This window comes from Bufo gargarizans, chromosome 11 (genome assembly GCF_014858855.1).
Source record: "Bufo gargarizans isolate SCDJY-AF-19 chromosome 11, ASM1485885v1, whole genome shotgun sequence".
NCBI lineage: Eukaryota > Metazoa > Chordata > Amphibia > Anura > Bufonidae > Bufo > Bufo gargarizans.
Window position 1 is genome coordinate 70,845,798 of NC_058090.1, and position 27,619 is coordinate 70,873,416.

At 45.9% G+C, this 27,619-nt stretch overlaps 1 protein-coding gene across 2 annotated transcripts in view; it reads left to right on the top strand.

The window, feature by feature from the left end:
- Positions 1-14,050: 14,050 nt before the first annotated feature.
- TMEM87A (transmembrane protein 87A) overlaps positions 14,051-27,619 on the top strand; it is a 260,059-nt gene continuing 246,490 nt past the window's right edge. For both annotated transcript variants that reach the window (XM_044271690.1, XM_044271691.1), the window contains exons 1-2: positions 14,051-14,236; positions 15,316-15,376. In XM_044271690.1, the coding sequence (XP_044127625.1) occupies positions 14,111-14,236; positions 15,316-15,376 (187 nt within the window). In that variant the 5' untranslated portion in view covers positions 14,051-14,110. The remainder of the gene's footprint in view (positions 14,237-15,315; positions 15,377-27,619) is intronic.

The following is a 27,619-nucleotide window of genomic DNA, read 5'->3' on the forward strand; positions in this document are numbered from 1 at the left end:
TAGAGGAGGACCTCCTAACAACTCTGCAGCTTATATTATTGATAATAGAGGAGGACCTCCTTCTAACACCTCTGCAGCTTCTAGCAATGATAATAGAGGAGGACCTCCTTCTAACAACTCCATTCTAGCTGATTCTATAGTGAACGGGCTAGATTACTGACTCCAGGAGGAGGACCTCCTTCTAACACCTCTACAGCTTATATTACTGATAATAGAGGAGGACCTCCTTCTAACAACTCCATTCTAGCCTGCTCTGTATAGAAAAGACTAGGTTACTGACTCCAGGAGGAGGACCTTCTTCTAATATCTCTACAGCTTATATTACTGATAATAGAGGAGGACCTCCTAACAACTCTGCAGCTTATATTATTGATAATAGAGGAGGACCTCCTTCTAACACCTCTACAGCTTATATTACTGATAATAGAGGAGGACCTCCTTCTAACAACTCCATTCTAGCTGATTCTATAGTGAACAGGCTAGATTACTGACTCCAGGAGGACCTCCTTCTAACACCTCTAAAGCATATCCTACTGGCTCCAGGAGGACCTCCTCCTAACATTCCTATTCTACCATATTACTGGCTCCAGAAGGAGGACCTTATTTCTCCAACTATTCTAATAAGGGTCCATGCACGTAAACATATACCATCTGAGATATACAGTCCGTGAGCAGGGCATATGTGCCAGAGCGCATAGCTTCATAGTTTACTATAATGCAGTGCACATCGAGCGACCCACGGGACTACCGTCCCAGACTCGTATTATCATGGGACATGATTGATGCCGCTCTGGGACATATGGCCTGCTCATGAACGCTATGTCTCGAAAGGCACACGTCTGTGTGCATGGTCCCTAACATGCAGTTGTTAGGAGGAGGTCCACACTTTGTAGTCAGTAATATATTAGAATGGAGTTGTTAGAAGGAGGTCCTCCTCTATTATCAGTAATATAAGCTGTAGAGGTGTTAGAAGGAGGTCCTCCTCCTGGAGTCAGTAATCTAGCCCGTTCACTATAGAATCAGCTAGAATGGAGTTGTTAGAAGGAGGTGCTCCTCTATTATCATTGCTAGAAGCTGCAGAGGTGTTAGAAGGAGGTCCTCCTCTATTATCAGTAATATAAGCTGTAGAGGTGTTAGAACAGGCATCCTCCAACTGCGGCCCTCCAGCTGTTGTAAAACTATACCTCCCATAATGCCCTGCTATAGGCTGATACCTGTAGGCTGTTCAGGCATGCTGGGAGTTGTAGTTTTGCAACAGCTGGAGGGCCGCAGTTGGAGGATGCCTGTGTTAGGAGGTCCTCTATTATCAGTAATATAAGCTGTAGAGGTCAGAAGCCAGTAGTATAAGCTGTAGCGTTTTTAGAAAGAGTTCCTCCTCTTGGAATCATTGTTCTAAAAGTTTCCTTGAGAATGTAAAGAATTTGATATCAAGAACAGGAGAACCTTTCCATAGAAAAGAGCCCCATCCCCCACCATTTTCTTTGATTTCACATAAAATGTTATACAAATGTAGTGTGAGGTGGGTGTGCAGTTGGCCTCCTCTACCACCTCACCCTCCATTCCTGCCAATTTTCAGAGCTCTGGTTACCATGTAGTGGGCAGAAGAACATGTAGGTGTTCTGTATGGGCCCTATTGCAATTTGATATATATATTTTGGTGATGTGAACTTGGGGGTGTGTATCTCACCTGGTGGTTCAGTCTCACTGGGTGAGGTAGCTGAAATGCAGAAAAGTACTGCATCAGTAAGGCATAGCTTGCTGGAGATTGGTTAAAGTTGTATGGGCTGGATTTCTTTGGACTGGGAGTCAGGTTGGTAGTGTGAAACAACTGAAAATATGTCATATTCTAGGTTCTTCAAAGTAGCCACCTTCTGCTTTGATTACTGCTTTGCACACTCTTGATGAGCTTCAAGAGGTAGTCACCTGAAATGGTCTTCCAACAGTCTTGAAGGAGTTCCCGGAGATGCTTAGCACTTGTTGGCCCTTTTGCCTTCACTCTGCGGTCCAGCTCACCCCAAACCATCTCAATTGGGTTCAGGTCCGGTGACTGTGGAGGCCAGGTCATCTGGCACAGCACCCCATCACTCTCCTTCATAGTCAAATAGCCCTTACACAGCCTGGAGGTGTGTTTGGGGTCATTGTCCTGTTGAAAAATAAATGATGGTCCAACTAAACGCAAACCGGATGGAATAGCATGCCGCTGCAAGATGCTGTGGTAGCCATGCTGGTTCAGTATGCCTTCAATTTTGAATAAATCCCCAACAGTGTCACCAGCAAAGCACCCCCACCCCATCACACCTCCTCCTCCATGCTTCACGGTGGGAATCAGGCATGTAGTTCACCTTTTCTGCGTCGCACAAAGACACGGTGGTTGGAACCAAAGATCTCAAATTTGGACTCATCAGACCAAAGCACAGATTTCCACTGGTCGGTCGGACACACGGACACACACACAAATTAAAGTCACATACTTGATTTATTAAATATATGCTTTATTTAAAAACTTTTCAATAAATACCATTTGTCCTGTGTGAGCACAGATATAACTGCAGGGTGTCTGTATATCTGAGAACATTGCACCTTAATGTAAATTGTTGACATGTTCTGAGAGACCAATAATAACATTTGGTTGTCTATTTTCAGCCCCAACACCAAAGAGAAAAAAATTGAGAAACCGTTAATAAAGTGTTTGTTACCAACATTTCAGAATCATTTACAGTTTTATACATTAAATACAGACTTGCATATGAAAAAAGTAATGCCACTTTCACCAATTTGATCAGTTTGTTTACCTACAAGAAATAAAAAATAAAGTTAATGACACTTTAAGTATATAAAATTGTCTATTTGCCTCTTGTTCCTGGTGACCCGGCCTCCAGACGCCAGACAGCTGAAGTGACTGAAATATGAGGGCTGTCGTTTTTAAACCAAGTGCATGTAGGCCAAGTTCAGTCGATGTATTCACAGTGCGCTTATCTAGCCTGTAATACACTCTCAGGCTGTTTGCTACTTCAGCAGGTAAAGTAGGGCGGCCAGAGGTCCAGTTTCAGGCTCCCTGTCCTCCGTCTGACACAGGGCCTGAATGGACTCCGCTCCCTCTCATACAGCAGCACTGTGCAGGGAGAGTCCCCATCTCTCCACAGCAGACGACATGAAGTTTATTTTGTATTGGATGCGGAATCGGAGGGAGTATTGCCTAACATGATCAGGGTGTGGCTTAGTGGGGTCAGGCACCCTAAGCCTAGAGTATGGGCACCCTAAGGTAGAGAAGCAAGGCTGGATTAAGACAGCATATTTAGGACACTGCTTCCAAACTAGGGCTAGCCTGTGTCTGCTGTAAGGCCGGAGTTTAGACGCTGTGGTGTATAGGCACATGAGCACTGCCATTATGCCATCTGAATCCAGTGTAATTACACAAGTAAAGTGCCAATGGCACACTGCTATGCCATTAAAGGGCTTCTGTCACCCCACTAAAGTCATTTTTTTGGGGGGCTAGTTACATTCATTATAGTGCGATATATGAGAATATAATGTTGTTACTTTCATTCGGCCGTTTCTTATAAAAACGAAAGTTTTATAATATGCAAATCAGGTCTCTACCAGCAAGTAGGGCATCTACTTGCTGGTAGCCGCCGCAAAAAACCGCCCCCTCGTCGTGTTGATTGACAGGGCCAGCTATGATCTCCTCATCCGGCCGGCCCTGTCAGCATTTTAAAAATCGCGCGCCTCTGTTCATTCGGCGCAGGCGCTCTGAGATGAGGCGGCTCGTCTCCTCAGAACTCCCTCAGTGCGCCTGCGCCGATGACGTCTTCTCTTTTGGTGATGTCATAGGCGCAGGCGCACTGAGGGAGTTCTGAGGAGACGAGCCTCCTCATCTCAGAGCGCCTGCGCCGAATGAACAGAGGCGCACGATTTTTAAAATGCTGACAGGGCCGGCCGGAGGAGGAGATCGCAGCTGGCCCTGTCAATCAACACGACGAGGGGGTGTTTTTTTGCAGCGGCTACCAGCAAGTAGACGCCCTACTTGCTGGTAGAGACCTGATTTGCATATTATAAAACTTAGTTTTTATAAGAAACGGCCGAATGAAAGTAACAACATTATATTCTCATATATCGCACTATAAGGAATGTAACTAGCCAAAAAAAAAAAAAAAATGTCTTTAGTGAGGTGACAGAAGCCCTTTAAGCTGACATCACCAATTTGAATCCCAGCTAAGGTGCTTACACGGGTCTAGGGCTGCAGCTAACGATTATTTGAATAATAAATTAGTTGTCGATAATTTAATCGATCGGGGGGGGGGGGGGGGGGGGGGAGAAATACAAGACCGAGGTTTATATGATTTTACTTGAAAAATTATGTTCAAAGGCCATATTAAAACAAATTGTGGGCGGCACTGTTATGGAGAGGGGGTCCTGTGCCTAGATCCCCCTCCCCATAACAGTGCACAGATCCCCCTCCCCATAATGGTGCCATAGACCGATCCCCCCTCCCCATAACAGCACCAGCCCCGCTGCTCACAGCAGACTAATCACTGCATCTTTATTTTACCTTACAATGACGCTCCAGTAACAGGCAGAGCTGACGGCGGCGTAACGTCACTCACGTGACGCACCTGCTCTGCCCACTTTATGAATGAAGGAGGCAGAGCAGGCGCGTCACATGAGTAGGTGACGTTACACCGCCGTCCGCTCTGCCCGTTACTGAAGCGTCATTGTAAGGTAAAATAAAGATGCAGTGACTTAACCACTTCAGCCCCGCTAGCTTAAACCCCACTTTTTACACTTCTGCACTACACTAATTTCACTGTTTATCGCTCGGTCATGCAACTTACCACCCAAATTAATTTTACCTCCTTTTCTTCTCACTAATAGAGCTTTCATTTGGTGGTATTTTATTGCTGCTGACATTTTTACTTTTTTTGTTATTAATTGAAATTTAACGATTTTTTTTGCAAAAAAACGACATCCATATATAAATTTTTCGCTAAATTTATTGTTCTACATGTCTTTGATAAAAAAAAAAATGTTTGGGGAAAAGTTATAGCGTTTACAAACTATGGTACAAAAATCGGTAGTTAGTCTTACCGTAAACGTTCTTTCCAGGAGTCCAACATGACAGCACATGGGAGGATGTCCAATCCAATCACTGTTGGGACAGGAAGTGAAACAGATTAAAGCCCCGCCCATCCCTCCAATCTCCAGTGTCTTCTAAATTACTACACCGGATGGATGCAACACAATTTTATTACTAATATGATAAGCAATGTTAACATCACACTGAATCACATAATAGGGAGGGAATTAGTAGTGCTGTCATGTTGGACTCCTGGAAAGAACGTTACCGGTAAGACTAACTACCGATTTCAGGACGTCCCCCATGACAGCACATGGGAGAGTTACCAACTTAGCCATCAGGGAGGGACCACAGCCTGTAGAACCTTACGCCCAAAGGAAAGCTGACGATTGGACGGTAGGTTCAACCTGTAATGTTTACAAAAGGTGTTATAACTTGTCCAGGTGGCTGCCTGATAAATCTGATCTATAGAGGTGTTCGCCTTCTCCGCCCAGGAAGCTGCGACTGCCCTAGTAGAATGTGCTCTGATAGAGATAGGACAGGGACTATCCTGAAGACAATATGCTTCCACAATTGTTGACCTGATCCACTGTGTCAGAGTCCTTCTAGTCACTTTCTTCCCTCTTCCTGCTCTACCAAATTGTACAAAGAGGTTTGAGTCCTTCCTATCAGGATCTGTTCGGCGAAGGTATTCAAGGACTGCCCGACGGACGTCCAGGCAATGGAACTTCTCCTCTTCCGGATCTCTAGGAGAGGCGTAAAAAGAAGGTAAGAATATTTCTTGTTCCCTATGGAAAGTAGAGACGACTTTAGGGAGGAACGCTGGGTCTAACTGAAGAATTATTCGATCCGGGCAGACTCTTAAGAAAGGTTCCTTCATGGATAAGGCCTGAAGTTCACCAATTCTGCGTGCTGAAGTGATGGCTACCAAGAAGGCCGTCTTCCAGGAGAGCAATTTTAATGGAATGGTGTCCAAGGGTTCAAAGGGCATCTTACAGAGGGCATCTAGAACTATAGATAAGTCCCAAGGAGGAACAGTCTGTCTCAGAGTGGGTTTTAGTCTGGATATAGCCTTTACAAACCTCTTTATCCAACGATGTTCTGCTAGTGGGTAGTCCAGGAAGGATGATAAGGCAGATATCTGCACCTTGATCGTGCTAGGGCGTAGCCCTAGGTCAAAGCCTCTCTGTAGGAAGTCAAGGATCTGCGCGATGGAAGGAGTTGATCTGGATGGATGTGTATCAGCCAACCAGGAATTAAATCTGTTCCAGATCTTCCTATATATAGCATTTGTAACTGGTTTCCTACTTTTTTGTAGTGTGGAGATTACAGCATGTGACAAGCCCTGCCTGCTCAGCATTCTCCTTTCAGGATCCAGGCTTTCAGATTCCACTTTTCCAGATACGGGTGGAGAAGGGACCCCTGAGTGAGAAGGTCCGGCTGCAGAGGGAGGGATATTGGTTCTTCTACCTTTAGCCTGTCTAACAGGGGATACCAGCTCCTCTTCGGCCAGGCTGGGCCTATGAAAATGAACTTCCCCGAGCTCTCGCTGATCTTCCTCAAGGTGGCCGGGATAAGCGGGATTGGCGGGAAGGCGTAAGCTAGATCCATGTCCCATGATTTTGACATGGCATCTATCCCCAGAGGATCCCCGCTGGGATCTAGGGAAAAGAACTGAGACGCCTGGGCGTTTTCCTTGGAGGCTAGGAGATCCACCTGGGGGTACCCCCATTTCCTGCAGATCTGGTGAAAGACTTGCCTGTTCAGCATCCATTCTCCCGGATGGAATCTTCTTCTGCTCAGGTAGTCTGCTGTAACATTGTCCTCCCCTCTGATATGGAGGGCTGAGATAGATAGGATATTTTCCTGTGCCCAAAGGAAGATTTTTTCTGCGACCTCCTGAAGGCCTGGGTTCTGAGTTCCCCCTTGATGCCTTATATAGCAGACTGTAGTTATATTGTCTGACAGAACTTGAACGTGGTTCCCTTTTAAGAGAAGTTCTGCTGCTTGGAGAGACCTTAGTACCGCCATTAATTCTCTTACGTTTGAGGAGCGCTGACTCTCTGCCAGGGACCATGAACCCTGAAAGAGATGATCTTCTATGTGTGAACCCCAGCCGGTCATGCTGGCATCGGTCACCACCGTCAAACAAGGTCTTCTCAACCAGTGAACCCCTCTCTGTAGGTTGTCGGGAGTTATCCACCAGTTCAAGGACTCCTTTATGGACATTGGGATCCTGATCTTCCTGTCTAGAGACCTCTGGTCTTTGTCCCACTTGGTGAGGACTAGACCCTGAAGTGGCCTTGAGTGGATCTGGGCCCACTGGACCATCTGTATACAGGATGTCATCAGGCCTAGTATCCGCATAGCCTCTCTGATGGAGCAGAGGTTTTTTCTTTGGAAGGTGGATATTTCTTCTATGAAAGCGTCGCGTTTTGAACCTGGAAGGAAGGACATCTGTCTCTGGGAGTCCAGAAGGGTGCCTAGAAAGATCTTCCTTTCGCTCATGCAAAGATCTGATTTCTCTAGGTTGATAATCCAGCCTAAGTCCTGTAGAACCCGTAACGTCGTCTGCAGATGGTTCCGCAGAAGGACTTCTGAGGATGCTGTCAGGAGGAAGTCGTCTAAGTACGGGACTATTGTTATTCCCTGTTGTCTCAGGAACGCCATTATCTCTACAATTAGTTTCGTAAAGATGCGTGGGGCACTTGAAATCCCAAATGGAAGACATTGGAACTGGAAGTGATGCACTATGCCGTCTAACATCACCGCGAACCTGAGGAACTGATGATGGCTTGGATGAATGGGGACATGATAGTAGGCATCTTTGAGATCGATGGTGCACATCAATGCCCCTGCTGGAATCAGTGGAACCGTTGAACGTATTGACTCCATCTTGAACCTGAAATATTGGATCCAATTGTTCAGGAACTTCAGGTTTATGATAGTTCTTAGTGAACCGTCTGTTTTTTTTTACCCAGAACAGTTTAGAGTAGTGGCCTCTGCCCTGTTGGGGTCTTGGAACAGGAACTATTGCTTCCATTGCGCAAAGTTTCTCCAAGTCCTGAACCATCTGGTTCTTTAGAGACGGAGACTGGGGAGTGGTAACACAGAATCTCTGAGGGGGAGGACGACGGAACTCTATCTTGTACCCCTCTCGAACCGTCTGAAGTACCCAGGGGTTCTGAGTTACTAAAGGCCACTGATGACTGAAGAACCGAAGTCTCCCCCCCACTGGTCTGGCGTCATTTACTCTGGTAAGAGGAAGTGTTGGGTTTGAGAAGGAACCCCCTCCCCTTCCCACCTTTGGGGTAGCTCCACCTGCCCGATTTGCCTTTCCCTCTACCTGGAAAATTCTGTGACTGACCCTGGCCTGAATCCCTCCGAAAGGACTGAGTCTTCTTAGACCTCTCTTCCGGAAAGCCCTTTTTTCTGTCCGCGGCACTCTCAAGGATTGTATCTAGGACAGGGCCAAACACATGTGAACCTGAGAAAGGGATTGAACAAAGTTTATTCTTTGACGCTACATCCCCTGACCAACTTCTTAGCCAAAGGGCCCTTCTAGCCGAATTCGCCAGGGTGCTGTTTCTAGCTGAAATCCTGATGGATTCGGCCGAGGAGTCCGCCAGGTAGGCCGTAGCCATCTTAAGAAGGGGAATGGATTCAAGAATGTCTTCCCTTGGGGTTTTTAGTCTAAGGTGGTTCTCTAGCTGATTCAGCCATAACCCCATAGACCTGGCTACCGAGGTGGCAGTAATGTTGGCGTTAATAAGAGCAGATGAACACTCCCAGGCCTTCTTAAGTAGCCCCTCCGCCTTCCTATCCATAGGGTCTTTTAAGTTTGAGGAATCTTCAAAGGGGATGGTGGTCTTCTTTGTGACCTTCGCCACCTGAATGTCTATCCTGGGAACTTCGTCCCATAGTTTAGTATCCTCAGGATTAAAAATCAGCCGATTTTTAAATTCCCTAGGCATAACTAGCTTCTTTTCGGCCTCCTTCCATTCCTCCAGAATTATCTCCTTCAGATGGGAGTTTATTGGGAATAGGAGAGTCTTTTTTGCCCCTAACCCCCCAAACATCTCGTCCTGAACGGATATGGGAGGGCTAGCTTCCTCTACTTGCATGGTATCTCTAACCGCATGGAGGAGGGCGTCTAAGTCCTCAGTAGAAAATAAAAATCTTTTAGGGTGGTCTGAAGAGCCGGAAGCAGAGATGGTGTCGTCTTCAATCTCTCCGTCCGAGACTTCCTGATTATCAGAATCAGAGTCCTCCTGAGTCCTCCTTTTTGGGGGAGGGGAGTCAGGTTGAGAAGGAGGTGGCGGAGGGTTTAGGGAAGAAACCGTAGCCTGTACTTCTTCACGAACGATATTCCTAAGTTCTGTGAGAAAGGACGGCTGCTCCTCCTTCATTAACCTGGCAATGCAATTGGCACATAGCTGCTTCTTGTAAGATATATGCATCTTTTCCCCACAAGTTGCACACTTTCTCGGTTTCCTTCTGGGGTCCTGAGAAGACGACTGCCCAGAACTCTTTTTATCCTAGAAAAAATCCGAGAAACCGCGCTCAATGACTGGGGAGAGTACACCAGGGTATAAGGACAAAGACACTTACATGGGCTGCAACAGAGGGGTCAGACGCAATCTCAGATTTGGCTGACGCTTGGGGCTCCATGGTGGCTAAGCAAACACACAGCCGCTCACAACTTCCCCACTGGGGCTTACCTCCACCTCTGCTGCCGCGCTGCTCCGTTCTTATAAGGGGAACTCAACCCCCCCCGGGGGGAGGGAGTCAACCCCTGAGCGCGAGGCCGGGCTTGCAGGCATCCAGCGCTTGTGCTGGGCGCCGCCATCTTGCTTCCGGCTGACCCGGAAGTGACGTCATGATGCGACGACGACGCCGTTGGGAGCGCGCCGCTGAGCCGAGAGCTCCCGGAGGAGAAGCGGCATCAGCGTCCCGCCTGCCGCCGTCCCAGGCAGGTCGGGACAAGCTAGAGAACCCCCGGAGGGGGAGCTAGCGGGGCCGTACGGGACGCCGCCCGACCTGGCCTGAGAGGGGAGTACCGGAACCCCCGACCCGGCCCCCTGGTGCCTAGGTAAGCACCCGATTCTTAAAACGATAACCTGCTTCACCCTCATCCCAGTAGGGACAGGAAGACACTGGAGATTGGAGGGATGGGGGGGGGCTTTTAATCTGTTTCACTTCCTGTCCCAACAGTGATTGGATTGGACATCCTCCCATGTGCTGTCATGGGGGACGTCCTGGAAATGTGAATTTCCGCTTTTTGAACTAGCTCTGACTTTCTGAGCACCTGTCATGTTTCCTGAGGTTCTACAATGCCCAGACAGTAGAAACACCCCACAAATGACCCCATTTCGGAAAGTAGACACCCTAAGGTATTCGCTGATGGGCATAGTGAGTTCATAGAACTTTTTATATTTTGTGTCACAAGTTAGGAAAAAATAAATAAATCATCATTTTCCGCTAAGTCTCATATTCCACTAACTTGCGACAAAAAATAAAAAATTCTAGGAACTCGCCGTGCCCCTCACGGAATACCTTGGGGTGTCTTCTTTCCAAAATGGGGTCACTTGTGGCGTAGTTATACTGCCCTGGCAATTTAGGGGCCCATATGTGTGAGAAGTACTTTGCAATCAAAATGTGTAAAAAATGGCCTGCGAAATCCGAAAGGTGCACTTTGGAATATGTGCCCCTTTGCCCACCTTGGCTGCAAAAAAGTGTCACACATCTGGTATCGCCGTACTCAAGAGAAGTTGGGGAATGTGTTTTGGGGTGTCATTTTACATATACCCATGCTGGGTGAGATAAATATCTTGGCAAAAGACAACTTTTCCCTTTTTTTTTATACAAAGTTGGCATTTGACCAAGATATTTCTCTCACCCGGCATGGGTATATGTAAAATGACACCCCAAAACACATTCCCCAACTTCTCCCGAGTACGGCGATACCAGATGTGTGACACTTTTTTGCAGCCTAGATGCGCAAAGCGGCCCAAATTTCTTTTAGGAGGGCATTTTTTGACATTTGGATCCCAGACTTTCAGGCCCCTAAAAAGCCAGGGCAGTATAAATACCCCACATGTGACCCCACTTTGGAAAGAAGACACCCCAAGGTATTCCGTGAGGGGAATGGCGAGTTCCTAGAAATTTTTATTTTTTTTTTGGAACAAGTTAGCGGAAATTGATTTTTTTTGTATTTTCTCACAAAGTCTCCCTTTCCGCTAACTTGGGACAAAAATTTCAATCTTTCATGGACTCAATATGCCCCTCACGGAATACCTTGGGGTGTCTTCTTTCCGAAATGGGGTCACATGTGGGGTATTTATACTGCCCTGGCATTTTAGGGCCCTAAAGCGTGAGAAGAAGTCTGGAATATAAATGTCTAAAAAATGTTACGCATTTGGATTCTGTGAGGAGTATGGTGAGTTCATGTGAGATTTTATTTTTTGACACAAGTTAGTGGAATATGAGACTTAGTAAGAAAAAACAAAAAATTTCCGCTAACTTGGGCCCAAAAAAAAATTTCTGAATGGAGCCTTACAGGGGGTGATCAATGACAGGGGGGTGATCAGGGAGTCTATATGGGGTGATCACCCCCCTGTAAGGCTCCATTCAGACGTCCGTATGATTTTTTTTACGGATCCACGGATACATGGATCGGATCCGCAAAACGCATACGGACGTCTGAATGGAGCCTTACAGGGGGGTGATCAATGACAGGGGGGTGATCAGGGAGTCTATATGGGGGTCCCTGTAAGGCTCCATTCAGATGTCCGTATGTGTTTTGCGGATCCGATCCATGTATCCGTAAAAATCATACGGACGTCTGAATGGAGCCTTACAGGGGGGGTGATCAATGACAGGGAAGTGATCAGGAAGTCTATATGCGTGATCACCCCCTTGTCATTGATCACCCCCCTGTAAGGCTCCATTCAGACGTCCGTATGATTTTTACGGATCCACGGATACATGGATCGGATCCGCAAAACACATACGGACGTCTGAATGGAGCCTTACAGGGGGGTGATCACCCATATAGACTCCCTGATCACCCCCCTGTCATGCGCGATTCAGACGTCCGCATGTGTTTTGTGGATCCGATCCATGTATCAGTGGATCCGTAAAAATCATACGGACGTCTGAATGGAGCCTTACAGGGGGGTGATCAGGAAGTCTATATGCGTGATCACCCCCTTGTCATTGATCACCCCCTGTAAGGCTCCATTCCGACGTCCGCATGTGTTTTGCGGATCCGATCCATGTATTCGTGGATCTGTAAAAATCATATGGACCTCTGAATGGAGCCTTACAGGGGGGTGATCAGGGAGTCTATATGGGGTGATCAGTGGTTCATAAAGGGTTAATAAGTGACGGGGGGGGGGGGGGTGTAGTGTAGTGTTTTGTGGTACTTTACTGAGCTGCCTGTGTCCTCTGGTGGTCGATCCAAACAAAAGGGACCACCAGAGGACCAGGTAGCAGGTATATTAGACGCTGTTATGAAAACAGCGTCTAATATACCTGTTAGGGGTTAAAAAAAAAAAAATCACATCTCCAGCCTGCCAGCGAGCGATCGCCGCTGGCAGGCTGGAGATCCACTCGCTTACCTTCCGTTCTTGTGTGCGCGTTCACAGGAAATCTCGGCTATCGCGAGATGACGCACGGATGCGTCCAGGAGGAGTAGATCAACCACCTTCCGGACGCATCCATGCGTTAGGCGGTCCGGAGGTAGTTAAAGTAAACCGCCCGCATAGCAACGAATCGGACGATCATTCGATAACTGGATTCGTCATTATAAAATCGATTAATCGTTGCAGCCCTACACGGGACTTCAGCTCTTCTGACACAATCATACTGTGTCTTTAGGACAGATTCTGTTTACTGACTGCCACCTAGACATGACAAGCAGTGACAACAACCCCTTATATATAGTGTGTAGTGCTGCATTCAGCATCCTCCCTGCTATCAGACTGTACAGCGGTGGGCACTGTGTGGCCAGTCTGCTCTCAGGAACAAAATCTATTGGGTGAATACACATCAATGTTACCACACACCGGCTACAAGATACACCCAGCCCCATACACAGAGGCTTACACCCCCCTTACTGATCTGCCCCCTCTCCAATACACCCCATAAAGCCCCCCCTTCATGTCCCCAGAATACACCCCCCCCACAGATTGACCTCGCCATAAACCCCCCCCCCCCGTAAATATTCACCCTAATGACCCCAGAATACACCACATGTCCCCCCCCATAGATCTGCACCCTCATGGCGCCAGAATACACCACATGCCCCCCTCACGGACTGACCCCCCCCCTCCATAACCCCTTCACAGATCTGCACCCTCATGTCCCCAGAATATACCCACATGCCCCCCCCCTCACAGACCTACACCCACATGGTGCCAGAATACACCACATGCCGCCCCCCCCCCCCCATATCAATCTGCACCCTCATGGTAACAGAATACACCACATGCCCCCCCATAACAGACCTACACCCACATGGCCCCAGAATACACTACATGCGCCCCCCCCCCATAGATCTGCACCCTCATGTCCCCAGAATACACCCACAGCCCCCCTCACAGACCTACACCCACATGGTGCCAGAATACACCACATGCCTCCCCTCACAGATTAACCCCTCCCCCCCCCCACAAACCTACACCCACAAGTCCCCAGAATACACCACATGCCCCCCTCACAGATTAACCCCTACACCCACAAGTCCCCAGAATACACCACATGCCCCCCTCACAGACCTACACCCACAAGTCCCCAGAATACACCACATGCCCCCTCCCTTCACAGATCTGTAACCTGCATCCTCATGTATGAGCTCCTATGGCCTCTCGCTCTGCAGCACATCCAGGCACACACAGCTCCTCCTCCTTCACAAGCTCCTGCAGTCTGGGTTTATAAGCACTTCCCACACTTGACCATGTGACCGTGAAGGAGCATGTGACCAGTGACGTCACAGACCTCGTTCTAACAACTCCACTCTAGCATCTTACCCAAATGGTAATGGCGATTATAGGGAGCCGGATTATATTAACTCTACTGGTTTTGACAGTAGGCGGCTTTCTTCGTGTCAGTCAGGCAGACGGATCCGAGCCTTCTATATGGACTGTGCGGCTTTCTCCGGTGAGTGTTCTCTATGGTCAGCTGTGTGACGTGGTGCTGTCAGTGCCACAGTGGAGGAGGGCAGAGGAGTCCTCTCCTTATGGGGCGGCATTTCATGAACTAAAGTCTGTTTATCCAAATGTATCATCCAAAGCTGTTAAACAAGTAGAATATTCTTCAAAATGTTGATATCAAACTTTAATATCTCTCCCACTACCTATCCTCCGACGTGCACATCATCTGCCCCTTCTGGATTGTCCTCCAGTGCCCCCTTCTATCTTTCATTTAATTTGATTTAAAAAACAATGGAGTGGGGAAAATGTCAAATATGTGATGGCCCTTCTGAGTTGGGGGCCTTCTTTGGTGCCTAAAAAGGGGTTTTCAAGATTGTATAACTGATGACCTATCCTACCACAGTTGTTCCACCGTCTTTTAGTTCTGTTGATTATTGGCAGCATAACCCTGATTACACAGGAATATGTATTGCCGATAATTGGGCATCTTTAACCCCTTCCTGACATCCTCTGTAATAGTATGGCATATGTTGGGTCTTTAAACATGGTTTCACACAGCAGACCCCCATGGCGCTAATGCCGATCATGGACATTTAACCCCTCAGACGCTGTGGTCAAACGTGACCACGGCATCTGAAAAGGCCTAAAACCCAGAAGTCAGGAATGTCTCCCCCGGAAGGTGTTCTGTGTAAGTAATGAGCAGAACCTTGTACTAGGTTTCTAGGCTCATTTCTTGTAGATGGCAGCACTAAATTGTAATGTAGTGATTTCTGTATAGGATAATTGGAAGGAGGACTACAGTAAGGCTAGGGCTGCGTGACGACATTTCAAGATGAATTTTTCTGCGACTGTCGCGTCGCAGTTGCAGCATGTTTTGCAGTGCAACACCATAGACTATGATTATAAAAATTGTCACGTGACATTGGTACGACAACAATGTCGTAGTGCTCTGTGTCGGGCGACACATGTCATTGCGTAGTCCTAGCCTTATGCTTTCATTAAAATGCGTCCAAATGCGTTGGCTTGTGAAATAAATTGTTGTAATTGTTGCGTGTTCTTAACTATTTTCATATTTTTTTTTTCTAGAATGACACAACATTCACTTTTGGGAAGATCCTTTTTCATGATTCTATCATCTATATATCCTGTAAGAACCTTATTGTGTAATGACTGCCCCCTTATTTAATTTACTATTATATTAGTGACTCAGTTTTTCTTTTACACACATTTTGTTTCCCTGACATTCCTTGTTATGTAGAATTGTGCCAAATTTATTATAAGTTATATGCTGCTTAATAGTTTTGGTGCCCTTTGGACTGCGTACTAAAGTCAGAAAAAAAGCTATGCCTGCACCTATTGTCAAAATGTGTGCCTTTTTCTGTCTTTAGTACTAGTGAATCTTTAAAGGGAGTCTTTCACCTATACTGACCGTTTTTGAACACTAACACCATTCTTAGCATTATAGTACCCATATGTGAATGCTACTTACTGTTTAGCTGTCCGTCGCTTATTTTCTTCAAAAAACACTTTAATCCAATATTCCAATTAGATCTTAAGGTGCCCAGGCCCCTCTTCGCTATTCATACGAAACCCTTCCCCTTTAAACACTCAGGCCAGCCCTAGGTTCTTCTTATTACCGCCTCCCTTCAGTGTGAAATCCTGCACCGTGCATCCGAATCGCCGCCTCTGCGCACAGCATTACCTATTATGGGCATCGGCATCCGAGCGTTTATTGCGCATGCGCTGGCCCCATCATCTCGATCTAGCCGGCAGCTACTTCCGCTGGCTAGATCGGGATGTTGGGGCCAGCGCATGTGCAATAAACGCTCGGATGCCGATGCCCATAATGGGTAATGCTGTGCGCAGGCGCGGCGATTCGGATGCACGGTGCAGGCGCGGCATTTCACACTGAAGGGAGGCGGTAATAAGAAGAACCTAGGCCGGCCGAGTGTTTAAAGGGGAGGGTGGTTTCACACATGGCTTAAAAATAAAAAATAAAACACTTCTTCAAACCAAAACCAGAAATGGATTCAAAAGTTAGGGGAAATATAAAGGAAGGACTTATAACTGGATTCCACCCTGACTGCAGATAAAAAAAAAAAGCATGCTCTCGGTATGAGAACAGAATGGCATGTATTTTTAAGCATTCCGTTCTATTCAGTTACATTTAGTCCCCATTGACAATGAATGGGGACAAAATGGAAGCATCCCCCCCCCCCCGGTATTGAGACCCTATAATGGATCTGAATACTTGAATATATTAACACTAGTGTGAAAGTAGCCTAATGATGTATGAAAGGAGTATTTCAGAATTTGTATATTGATGACCTGTCCAAAGGTTATCTGATTGGAAGGGGTCCAGCACCCTGCACCACCACCAAGCAGCGCTAATCCCAATGAAGCGAATGGGCGGTACTGCAGTAACCAGCTCCATCCACCGCACAATGGATGGAGGTGTGTAAAGCTACTCGAGAAAAACTGATTGGCTGAGGTGTGACCTGTTGAACTCCCACCAATCAGATATTTGTGGGTTAGCCATAGGTTAGGTTATTAATATTAAAATCCTGGCATACGCTTTTTAAATGCTGATTTTTCTCACCATGCAGGTTTTATTGTTGACACAAATCTGTTTGTTTAACTTCTTCACATCCTTCCACCTCGGCTATGTTTCCTGGAGTAATTCCACTGCAGGGTTTCTTTTAATTTATTTTCTTTGTTTGAAAGTTCAACAAGCTTTAGGTGGCAAATATTAGTAGTGCTTTAGACTTAAAGGGGTTGTCCAGAATTCATTAAGTGTTGGTCCTTAGATACATTTTAGTTGATACCCGTAAGGCTACATGCACACAACCGTATGTGTTTTGTGGTCTGCAAAAAAAACTGATGATGTTCCGTATGGCATTGCTTTTTTTTTTTCTTTTGTGTGTGGATACATTGTAATAATGCCTGTCCATGTCCGCAAACTAGAAAAAAATAGGACATGCGCTATTTCTTTTGGGGGGCAAAGGAACGGACATACTGAAGCGGACAGCACACGGTGTGCTGCCCGCGTTTTTTATAGACCCATTGAAATCAATGGGTCCGCATCCTATCTGCAAAAAAAAAAAAAACGGAACAGACACGGAAACAAACAACATTCGTGTGCATGTAGCCTCTGTAATACATTATCCCTTTGTGCTATCTGACTGTAAAAGAAGCTTATTCAGCTCATGACATGTCTGTTGTTTTACTCTTTCCTCTTGCACATGAACATTGTGCATCCATTCCGTGCATTGGGGATCGTAATTTGCGGTCCCCAATGCACGGGCAACATCTGTGCGGCGGCCGGGACGGATCAAGACCCATTGAACTTGAATAGGTCCGTGATTGCGGACCCATTCAAGTGAATCCATGATGCGCAGTGCACTGGTCTGTACCCATGTATTGCAGACCCGCTGTATGTGGGCCGCAATACGGCCACGGGCACACAACGGCCGTGTGCAAGAGGCCTCATATTGATAACCTATCCTCGGGTAGAATAATACAATATATCAATCTGCACTGCGGTTTGAAGTAGAGTAGCGGTGCACGTGTCTCTGGGCCAGTGTCCCTGTGACAGTTTGACAAAGGCATTGTATGCTGAAACGCGTCACTGGAATGTGACAATAAATCACAGCAAGATTATCTAAACAAGCGAGTGCCGGTCCCTTTTCTCCTTATCCTCGGGTAGGTCATTAATATCTGATCGGTGGGGGTTTGACTCCCGACACCGCCCGACGGTCAGTTGTTTAAAGAGGTCGCAGCGCTCCATGTGAGTGTTGCTTCCTCTTCATTACACTGCCTTGTCTCCCTTGCAGCAGCAGCACATTGTAATTACATGTACTCTCTCCATTCAAAGTGACTGCACCACCAAGAGGACAGGCAGTGCAACGAAGAGGAAGTGGCACTCTCTTGGAGTGCTGCCTCTTCTTCAAACAGCTGATCAGCGAGGGTGTTGGGCCCCCACTGATCAGATATTAATGACCCATCCTAATGATAAGTCATCAATATTTATATACAGCCTGCACAACCCTTTTAAGGTTCTGGTCTGCAGAGCTTCAGTGTTCTTCTCCCGATGCCTGATTTGCATTGGTGCAAATATAAAATTGTTATCTCTGTTAGGCTCCTTTCACACTAGCGTTCGCTGGTCCGCTCGTGAGCTCCGTTTTGAAGGAGCTCACGAGCGGACCCGAACGCCTCCGTCCAGCCCTGATGCAGTCTGAATGGAGCGGATCCGCTCAGACTGCATCAGTCTGGCGGCGTTCAGCCTCCGCTCCGCTCGCCTCCGCGCGGACAGGCGGACAGCTGAACGCTGCTTGCAACGTTCGGGTGTCCGCCTGGCCGTGCGGAGGCGTGCGGATCCGTCCAGACTTACAATGTAAGTCAATGGGGACGGATCCGTTTGAAGATGCCACAATATGGCTCAATCTTCAGGCGGATCCGTCCCCCATTGACTTTACATTGAAAGTCTGGACGGATCCGTACGAGGCTATTTTCACACTTAGCTGTTATATGCTAAAATAATGCAGACGGATCCGTTCTGAACTGAGCCTCCGTCTGCATTATTATGATCGGATCCGTTCAGAACGGATCCGATCGAACGCTAGTGTGAAAGTAGCCTAATTGTACTGACTAGCAGTATTATGATGATGTGTTATTTTTCCTGCACGGTGTATGCTGCAATGGCAGAATCATTGCATTTCTTTACCTTGCTTCCCCAAAAATGAAGTAACAAGTTATCCCAAAATTTTATGTGCCCCAAAATAGAACCAAAGATGATGGCAACTCATCCCACAAAAAAGAAGTCCTCGCACAGAGAAAAACATATGGTGCCCGTAAACCAATCCATCAAAATCTGCACTGCAAAAGCCATATGGCTCTCCTTCCCTTCTGAGTCCTGCCCCTACAGCAGTTTGGACCACATATTGGGTGTTGCTATATTCAGGAGAAAACGGGTAATACATTATGGGGGGCTTTTTCTCCTGTTATCCCTTGTGAAAATGAAAAACTTATGGCTAAAGCAACATTTTGTTGGAAGAAATTTTTCATTTTCATAGCCAAGTGTTTCTAAATTTATACGTCAGTGGGTTTTAAGTGCTCAGTACATCCCTTACTAAATTCCTTGAGGGGTGTAGTTTCCAAAATGGGGTCACTTTTTAAGGATTCAGCTGTAGGGGTACTTCAAATACAAATCACGCCCAAAAACCATTTTGAACGAAATCTGCCCTCCAAAAACCATATGTGCTCCTTCCCATCTGACCACTGCTATGTGCCCATAGAGCAGTTTACGACCACGTCTGGGGTGTTTATGTAAACAGCAGAAACGGGGTAATAAATATTGAGGTTTATTTTGCTGTTAAGGCTACTTTCACACTGGCGTTTTCATTTCCGTTTATGAGATTCGTTTCAGGGCTCTTACAAGTGGTCCAAAACTGATCATTTTTGCCCTGATGCATTCTGAATAGATAAGGATCCGTTCAGAATGCATCAGTTTGCCTCCGTTCTGCTCTGCCTGACGATGCGGAGGCAAACGGACACACAATGTAAGTCAATGGGGGCGGATTCGTTTTCACTGACCCAATCTGGCACAATAGAAAACTGATCCATCCCCGTTGACTTTCAATGGTGTTCAAGACGGATCAGTTTTGGCTATGTTACAGATGATACAAACGGATCCGTTCTGAACGGATGCATGCGGTTTTATTATCTGAACAGAATGGTTTGTGCAAATCCACGTCGGATCCGCACCAAACGCCAGTGTGAAAGTAGCCTACGCTGTGTTGCAAGAAAAATGGATTAACATAAAAAAAACTGTTTTAAATACTTTGAGGGGTGTAGTTTCTAAAATGGATGGTTTCTATTACCAACTGAACTGAATTGGTGCTTAAAAAATTGCTTCTAAAATTCTAAGTATAACATTTTTTTAAATGACATTTACAAAATGATGCCAACATAAAGTAGCTGTATGGTGAATGCTGACTGATAACTATTTGTGAATTTGTGTGTGTGTGTGTGTATATATATATATATATATATATATATATATATATATATATATATATATATATATATTAATATTATTTTTTTTAATAAAGGAAAAAAAATTGACCCAAATTTACCGCTAATATAAAGTACAATGTGGGAGACTTATCAAGCTGGTGTAAAGTAGAACTGCCTTATTTTTTATTTGCCCATGGCAACCAATCAGATTCCACCTTTTATTTTTCACTGCTACTTTGGAAAATAGGAAAATAAAAGGTGGAATCTAATTGGTTGCTGTGGGCAACTAAGACAGTTCTACTTTACACCAGTTTGATAAATCTTCCCCAATGTGTCGCTAGAAAACACTCTCAGAATTGGTTAGATAAGTAAAATCATTCCAAAGTTATTACTACATAAATTGACACTTGTCAGATTTGCAGAAATAGGCCTGGGCAGGAAGGTGAAAACTAGACTAGGTTAGAAGGGGTTAATCAGACCTCTGCTCTATATGTATCATTAGAAAGCAAGGGGGGGGGGGGGGGGACTTCGAGGTCGGGTTGTTTCGGGTATCAAACTTTCAATACGCAGTCGTCCCCAGTATTAAAAGCATTGGTGGCGCAGTGCCCCCTCCCTATACAGTATTAGAATCGTTGTGGCAGTGGCTCTCTTCACAGTATTAAAATCGTTGGTGGCAGTGGCCAGGTCCCCCCCCCCCCCCCCCCCCCCACCTGCAGTGGCAGTTGTGATCGGAGCCCCAGCAGTGTAATCCTGGTTCTCCGATCGATTACAATTGCAGCTAGGACACTACTGCAGCCCTGGCTGCCATAGTCAGCTCCCTGCTGCTGTGTGCACAGAGCACAGGGCAGCAGAGACAGTGTAAGATCCTATTCACCCTAATAGAGCTTTATTAGGGTGAATAGGACAAGGGATTAAACGATCCCTGGTTCTACCCCTAAGGGTGGAAATAGTTATTAACCACTTCAGCCCCGCTAGGTGAAACCCCCTTCATGACCAGGCCACTTTTTACACTTCGGCACTACACTCCTTTCACCGTTTATCGCTCGGTCATGCAACTTACCACCCAAATGAATTTTACCTCCTTTTCTTCTCACTAATAGAGCTTTCATTTGGTGGTATTTTATCGCTGCTGACATTTTTACTTTTTTTGTTATTAATCAAAATGTAACGATTTTTTTTGCAAAAAAATGACATTTTTCACTTTCAGCTGTGAAATTTTGCAAAAAAAACGACATCCATATATAAATTTTTCGCTAAATTTATAGTTCTACATGTCTTTGATAAAAAAAAAATGTTTGGGCAAAAAAAAAAAATGGTTTGGGTAAAAGTTATAGCGTTTACAAACTATGGTACAAAAATGTGAATTTCCGCTTTTTGAAACGGCTCTGATTTTCTGAGCACCTGTCATGTTTCCTGAGGTTCTACAATGCCCAAACAGTAGAAAAACCCCACAAATGACCCCATTTCGGAAAGTAGACACCCTAAGGTATTCGCTGATGGGCATAGTGAGTTCATAGAACTTTTTATTTTTTGTCACAAGTTAGCGGAAAATGATGATGATTTTTATTTTTATTTTTTTTCTTACAAAGTCTCATATTCCACTAACTTGCGACAAAAAATAAAAAATTCTAGGAACTCACCATGCCCCTCACAGAATACCTTGGGGTGTCTTCTTTCCAAAATGGGGTCACTTGTGGCGTAGTTATACTGCCCTGGCAATTTAGGGGCCCATATGTGTGAGAAGTACTTTGCAATCAAAATCTGTAAAAAATGACCGGTGAAATACGAAAGGTGCACTTTGGAATATGTGCCCCTTTGCCCACCTTGGCATCAAAAAAGTGTGACACATCTGGTATCGCCGTACTCAGGAGAAGTTGGGGAATGTGTTTTGGGGTGTCATTTTACATATACCCATGCTGGGTGAGAGAAATATCTTGGCAAAAGACAACTTTTCCCATTTTTTTATACAAAGTTGGCATTTGACCAAGATATTTATCTCACCCAGTATGGGTATATGTAAAATGACACCCCAAAACACATTCCCCAACTTCTTCTGAGTACGGCGATACCAGATGTGTCACACTTTTTTGCAGCCTAGATGCGCAAAGGTGCCCAAATTCCTTTTAGGAGGGCATTTTTAGACATTTGGATCCCAGACTTCTTCTCACGCTTTAGGGCCCCTAAAAAGCCAGGGCAGTATAAATACCCCACATGTGACCCCACTTTGGAAAGAAGACACCCCAAGGTATCCAATGAGGGGCCTGGCAAGTTCATAGAATTTTTTTTTTTTCGCATAAGTTAGCGGAAATTGATTTTTTTTTTTTGTTTTTTCTCACAAAGTCTCACTTTCCGCTAACTTAGGACAAAAATTTCAATCTTTCATGGACTCAATATGCCCCTCAGCAAATACCTTGGGGTGTCTTCTTTCCAAAATGGGGTCAGTTGTGGGGTGTTTGTACTGCCCTGGCATTTGAGGGTCTCCGCAATCATTACATGTATGGCCAGCATTAGGAGTTTCTGCTATTCTCCTTATATTGAGCATACAGGTAATGAGATTTTTTTTTTCCGTTCAGCCTCTGGGCTGAAAGAAAAAAATGAACGGCACAGATTTCTTCATTCGCATCGATCAATGTGGATGAAAAAATCTCTGCCCAAAAAAAAAAAATGGAGGGGAAAGGCGTCTGCCAGGACATAGGAGCTCCGCCCTACATCCATACCCACTTAGCTCGTATGCCCTGGCAAACCAGATTTCTCCATTCACATCAATCGATGTGGATGAATAAATCATTGCCGGGATTTTTTTTATATATATATATATATATATATACATACATACATACATACATACATACATACATACATACATACATACATACATACATACACAAAGTGCTTGCCAAAGCATAGGAACGCCGCCTCCTCCTCAGCTCGTATGCCTCGGCAAACGTATCTGTCACTGCAGAGGAGAAAATCCCGTCTTGCAGCGCCGCATACACCGACTTGCGTGTAATCTGACAGCAGCGCAATGCTTCTGTCAGAATGCACATCGGTGCTGCAGCTAGTAGATCGGTTGGTCCACCTGGAAGGTAAAAAGACAAAAAAAAAAAAAAAAAAAAAAAAAACAGGCCACAACGCAATAATTTTTATTAACTTTGGAACAGAACATGTAACTTTAACTTTTGGAACTAAACATTAACCTGTTTGCTTACCTGTGTTTGTTTTTTTTTTTTTTTTTTTTTTTTTTTTTACCTTTATAGAACAAACCTCTCCTTCCCCATGGGTCAATGTGCAAAGCGCAAATCGCCCAAAGATGTGGCGAAGTGCGTTATGCACTTTGTCCCATGTGAAAGGAGACGTTTGCAGCAGCTGTGAGTGAATGGGCCCTAATAGCCCTGTGTGCCTATCCTGGTGAGATGATCCCTATGCTAATAGTGTACCTGTGAGTGGTACTTCCGGAAACACTCTCCAAAGCATAGGGCAGGGTGGTCGGGACAGTCAGGACAGAAATAGCGGGTGTCACGCCTTATTCCACTCCTGCTACAGACACGACATTTTTTTCGGGGTGGCGGTCGGTTTGAGGTACCAGCAACGACACTGGGGAAGTGTCGCTCGTGTAGACGGCTAACTACACTGGTGGATGGGGCCACGGAACCTCCTGGATACAGGAGGTTCGCGATGATCTCTTCCTGAAATTTGAGGAAGGATCCAGTTCTCCCAGCCTTACTGTAGAGAACAAAACTATTGTACAGAGCCAATTGAATTAAATATACAGACACCTTCTTATACCAGCGTCTGGTGCGTCGGGAAACTAAATACGGAGCCAACATCTGGTCATTGAAGTCGACCCCTCCCATGTGGAGGTTATAGTCGTGGACTGAGAGGGGCTTTTCAATGACACGGGTTGCTCGCTCAATTTGGATTGTCGTGTCTGCGTGAATGGAGGAGAGCATGTAAACGTCACGCTTGTCTCTCCATTTCACCGCGAGCAGTTCTTCGTTACACAGTGCGGCCCTCTGCCCCCTTGCAAGACGGGTGGTAACGAGCCGTTGGGGGAAGCCCGCGCGACTAGTTCGCGCGGTACCACAGGCGCCAATCCGTTCTAGAAACAAATGCCTAAAGAGGACCACACTTGTGTAAAAATTGTCCACATAAAGATGGTACCCCTTGCCGAATAAGGGTGACACCAAGTCCCAAACTGTCTTCCCACTGCTCCCCAGGTAGTCAGGGCAACGGACCGGCTCCAGGGTCTGATCTTTTCCCTCATAGACCCGAAATTTGTGGGTATAGCCTGTGGCCCTTTCACAGAGCTTATACAATTTGACCCCATACCGGGCGCGCTTGCTTGGGATGTATTGTTTGAAGCCAAGGCGCCCGGTAAAATGTATTAGGGACTCGTCTATGCAGATGTTTTTCTCTGGGGTATAAATATCTGCAAATTTCAGGTTGAAATGGTCTATGAGGGGCCGAATTTTGTGGAGCCGGTCAAAAGCAGGGTGGCCCCTGGGACGGGAGGTGCTGTTATCGCTAAAGTGCAGGAAACGCAGGATGGTCTCAAATCGTGTCCTGGACATAGCAGCAGAGAACATGGGCATGTGATGAATTGGGTTCGTGGACCAATATGACCACAATTCATGTTTTTTTGTCAGGCCCATGTTGAGGAGGAGGCCCAGAAAAGTTTTAATTTCGGAAACTTGGACTGGTTTCCACCGGAAAGACTGGGCATAAGAGCTTCCCGGGTTAGCGGTTATAAATTGTGTGGCATATCTGTTTGTTTCGGCCACAACTAAGTCTAAAAGCTCCGCAGTCAAGAACAGCTCAAAAAATCCCAGGGCCGAACCGATCTGAGCCGTCTCAACCCGAACTCCAGACTGGGCAGTGAAAGGGAAAACTACGGGTGCGGCGGAAGTTGGGGACTGCCAATCAGGGTTTGCCAGCACCTCTGGGATTCTAGGGGCTCTACGGGCACGTCTTTGCGGTGGCTGCGACGGGGTCACTACTGCACGTGCCACCGTACCAGCTTCAACTGCCCTTCTGGTGCTCGCTACTTCACCAGGTTGTTCGGCAGTGCTGGTACTAGGTCCAGGAAGGGCTGGGCTGCTGGTGTATGCCTCACCACGTAATCCGACAGCACCAGCCCCACTCTGCTGCTCTTGAAGCGGATCCTGCGCAACCTGCGGTCTAGCGACACGGGGCCGGGTACGCCTGCTGCTATCAGGGACCTCAGCCTCCTCGTCCGAACTTTGGGTCAGAGAGCCACTGCTTTCTACAGGTTCGTATTCTGACCCGCTGGATTCATCAGATGAGGGTTCCCACTCCTCATCCGACTGGGTCAGAAGCCTGTAGGCCTCTTCAGAAGAATACCCCCTGTTAGACATGTGGGCAACTAAATTTCGGGGTATTCCCTGAGACTACCCAAGAAAAAAAAGCAAGCCTGTCTTACAAAGGGGAGCCTAGCGAAGTACCGGAGGCTGCTGCGGTTTGATAAAAAATATCAAAACTGATTTTTTTTATCGCCGCAGTGCGTGTAAAGTGAATGTGCAGTGATCAAAAAAAAAAATTTTTTTTGTCACTGCGGTGGGGCGGGCGTGGGCAAACGCACGTGGGGGCGGGCGTGGGCAAACGCACGTGTGGGCGACCGATCAGGCCTGATCGGGCAAACACTGCGTTTTGGGTGGAGGGCGAACTAAAGTGAGACTAGTACTATTATAGATCTGACCGTGATCAGTTTTGATCACTTTCAGATACTATAAAAGTACAAATGCTGATTAGCGATACGCTAATCAGCGAATAACGGACTGCGGTGCGGTGGGCTGGGCGCTAACTGATCGCTAACTACCTAACCAAGGGACCTAAACTATACCTAAAACCTAACGGTCAATAACAGTGAAAAAAAAAAAAGTGACAGTTTGCACTGATCACTTTTTTTCCTTTTCACTAGTGATTGACAGGGTGATCAAAGGGTTAATTGGGTGCTGGGAGGTGATCTGGGGGCTAAGTGTACTGTAGTGGGTACTCACAGTAATGATGTGCTCCTCTGCTCCTCTCCTGGAACCAACCGACCAAAAGAAGGAGCAGAGGAGCACAGCAGCCATATAACCCCATCATATTTACTAATATGATGGGTTATCTGGCTGCTGATTCGTTTTTTTGAAAATCATCAACCTGCCAGCCAATGATCGTGGCCGGCAGGTTGATGACGAAGTTCTTCTTTGAATTTTGCCGGCCCGCGATGCGCATGCGCGGGCCGGCATACCCGGAAATCTTGCGTCTCGCGAGAGGACGCACCGGCGCGTCCACCCAGAACAGCACGACCGCCGCGAAGACGCAATCCTGCGTACGGCGGTCGTGAGGTGGTTAAATAAACTATTTAAAAAATCTATATATTTAATACACCCAAAATAGTATAAATCACCCCTTTCCCAATTTACATATAAAATATATAAACAATAAATAAAATATTATATATCACCACGTCCAAAATAGAAAAATAAAAAAATCTCTTATGCTGTGAACACTGTTCTATTATGGGCCAGACGTTCCATAAAATGCGGAATGCACGCAGCTTTTTTGGCGTTATATATTTTTTGCGTGGTATTGAATGGTATAAATAGAGTAAGGTAATTAAAACACTTTATTATATTCACAAACACTCTTTCTTTTTTTAATGTGCATATCAATATAAACATTACCGCCTGACCTGGGTTTCGCCTTTCGCTTCTTTATATCTGGCCGTTATATGTCTTTGCCATTGGTTTAACCCTCAGTAGGCTCCATTTGTATTTCTCAGTTTTCTCTGAGCTAGTGGGTAGACACAAGCTGCTATGATGTCTCCCATACATAGCATACACACATTTTAAAGGAGAACGTGCTTCCCCATATAAGCAACATTATCATACATACAGGACAATATATAGCAGTTTTGGTCCATTTAGATGTCAATTGATCAGTGAAATAAGGCAGAAATTCACTTACAACCAGCCTGCCTGTCTCCTTACAGCAACTCCTCCTTTAATACCCCTACTCCCCTCCATAGGCTTCTATGTAACCTTGTATGTGAGCTGTGCAGCTGTCTTCAGTAAATATGGATCAGAGAGAGTGAATGATCAGTGCAGGGAGCATGAAAGCTGTGTCCATTGCTTTTAGCGACAGAACTGATTATTTTAGTTCTCTGTTATAGCATAGGATTAGCTCTTTACTAGGAAATTCTGTCCCACGGGACTACCTGATAAATATGGCCTATATATTAATGTATCTGTGTACTTAATTATTTTATTTTCTTGTGCATGTTTTTCCAAAATTGTCTTGTTTTTAATAGCCATTTGGGCCATTCACTTAATTTTATAAAAAACGTGAAAAGTGGTGTGGCTTATTGCTT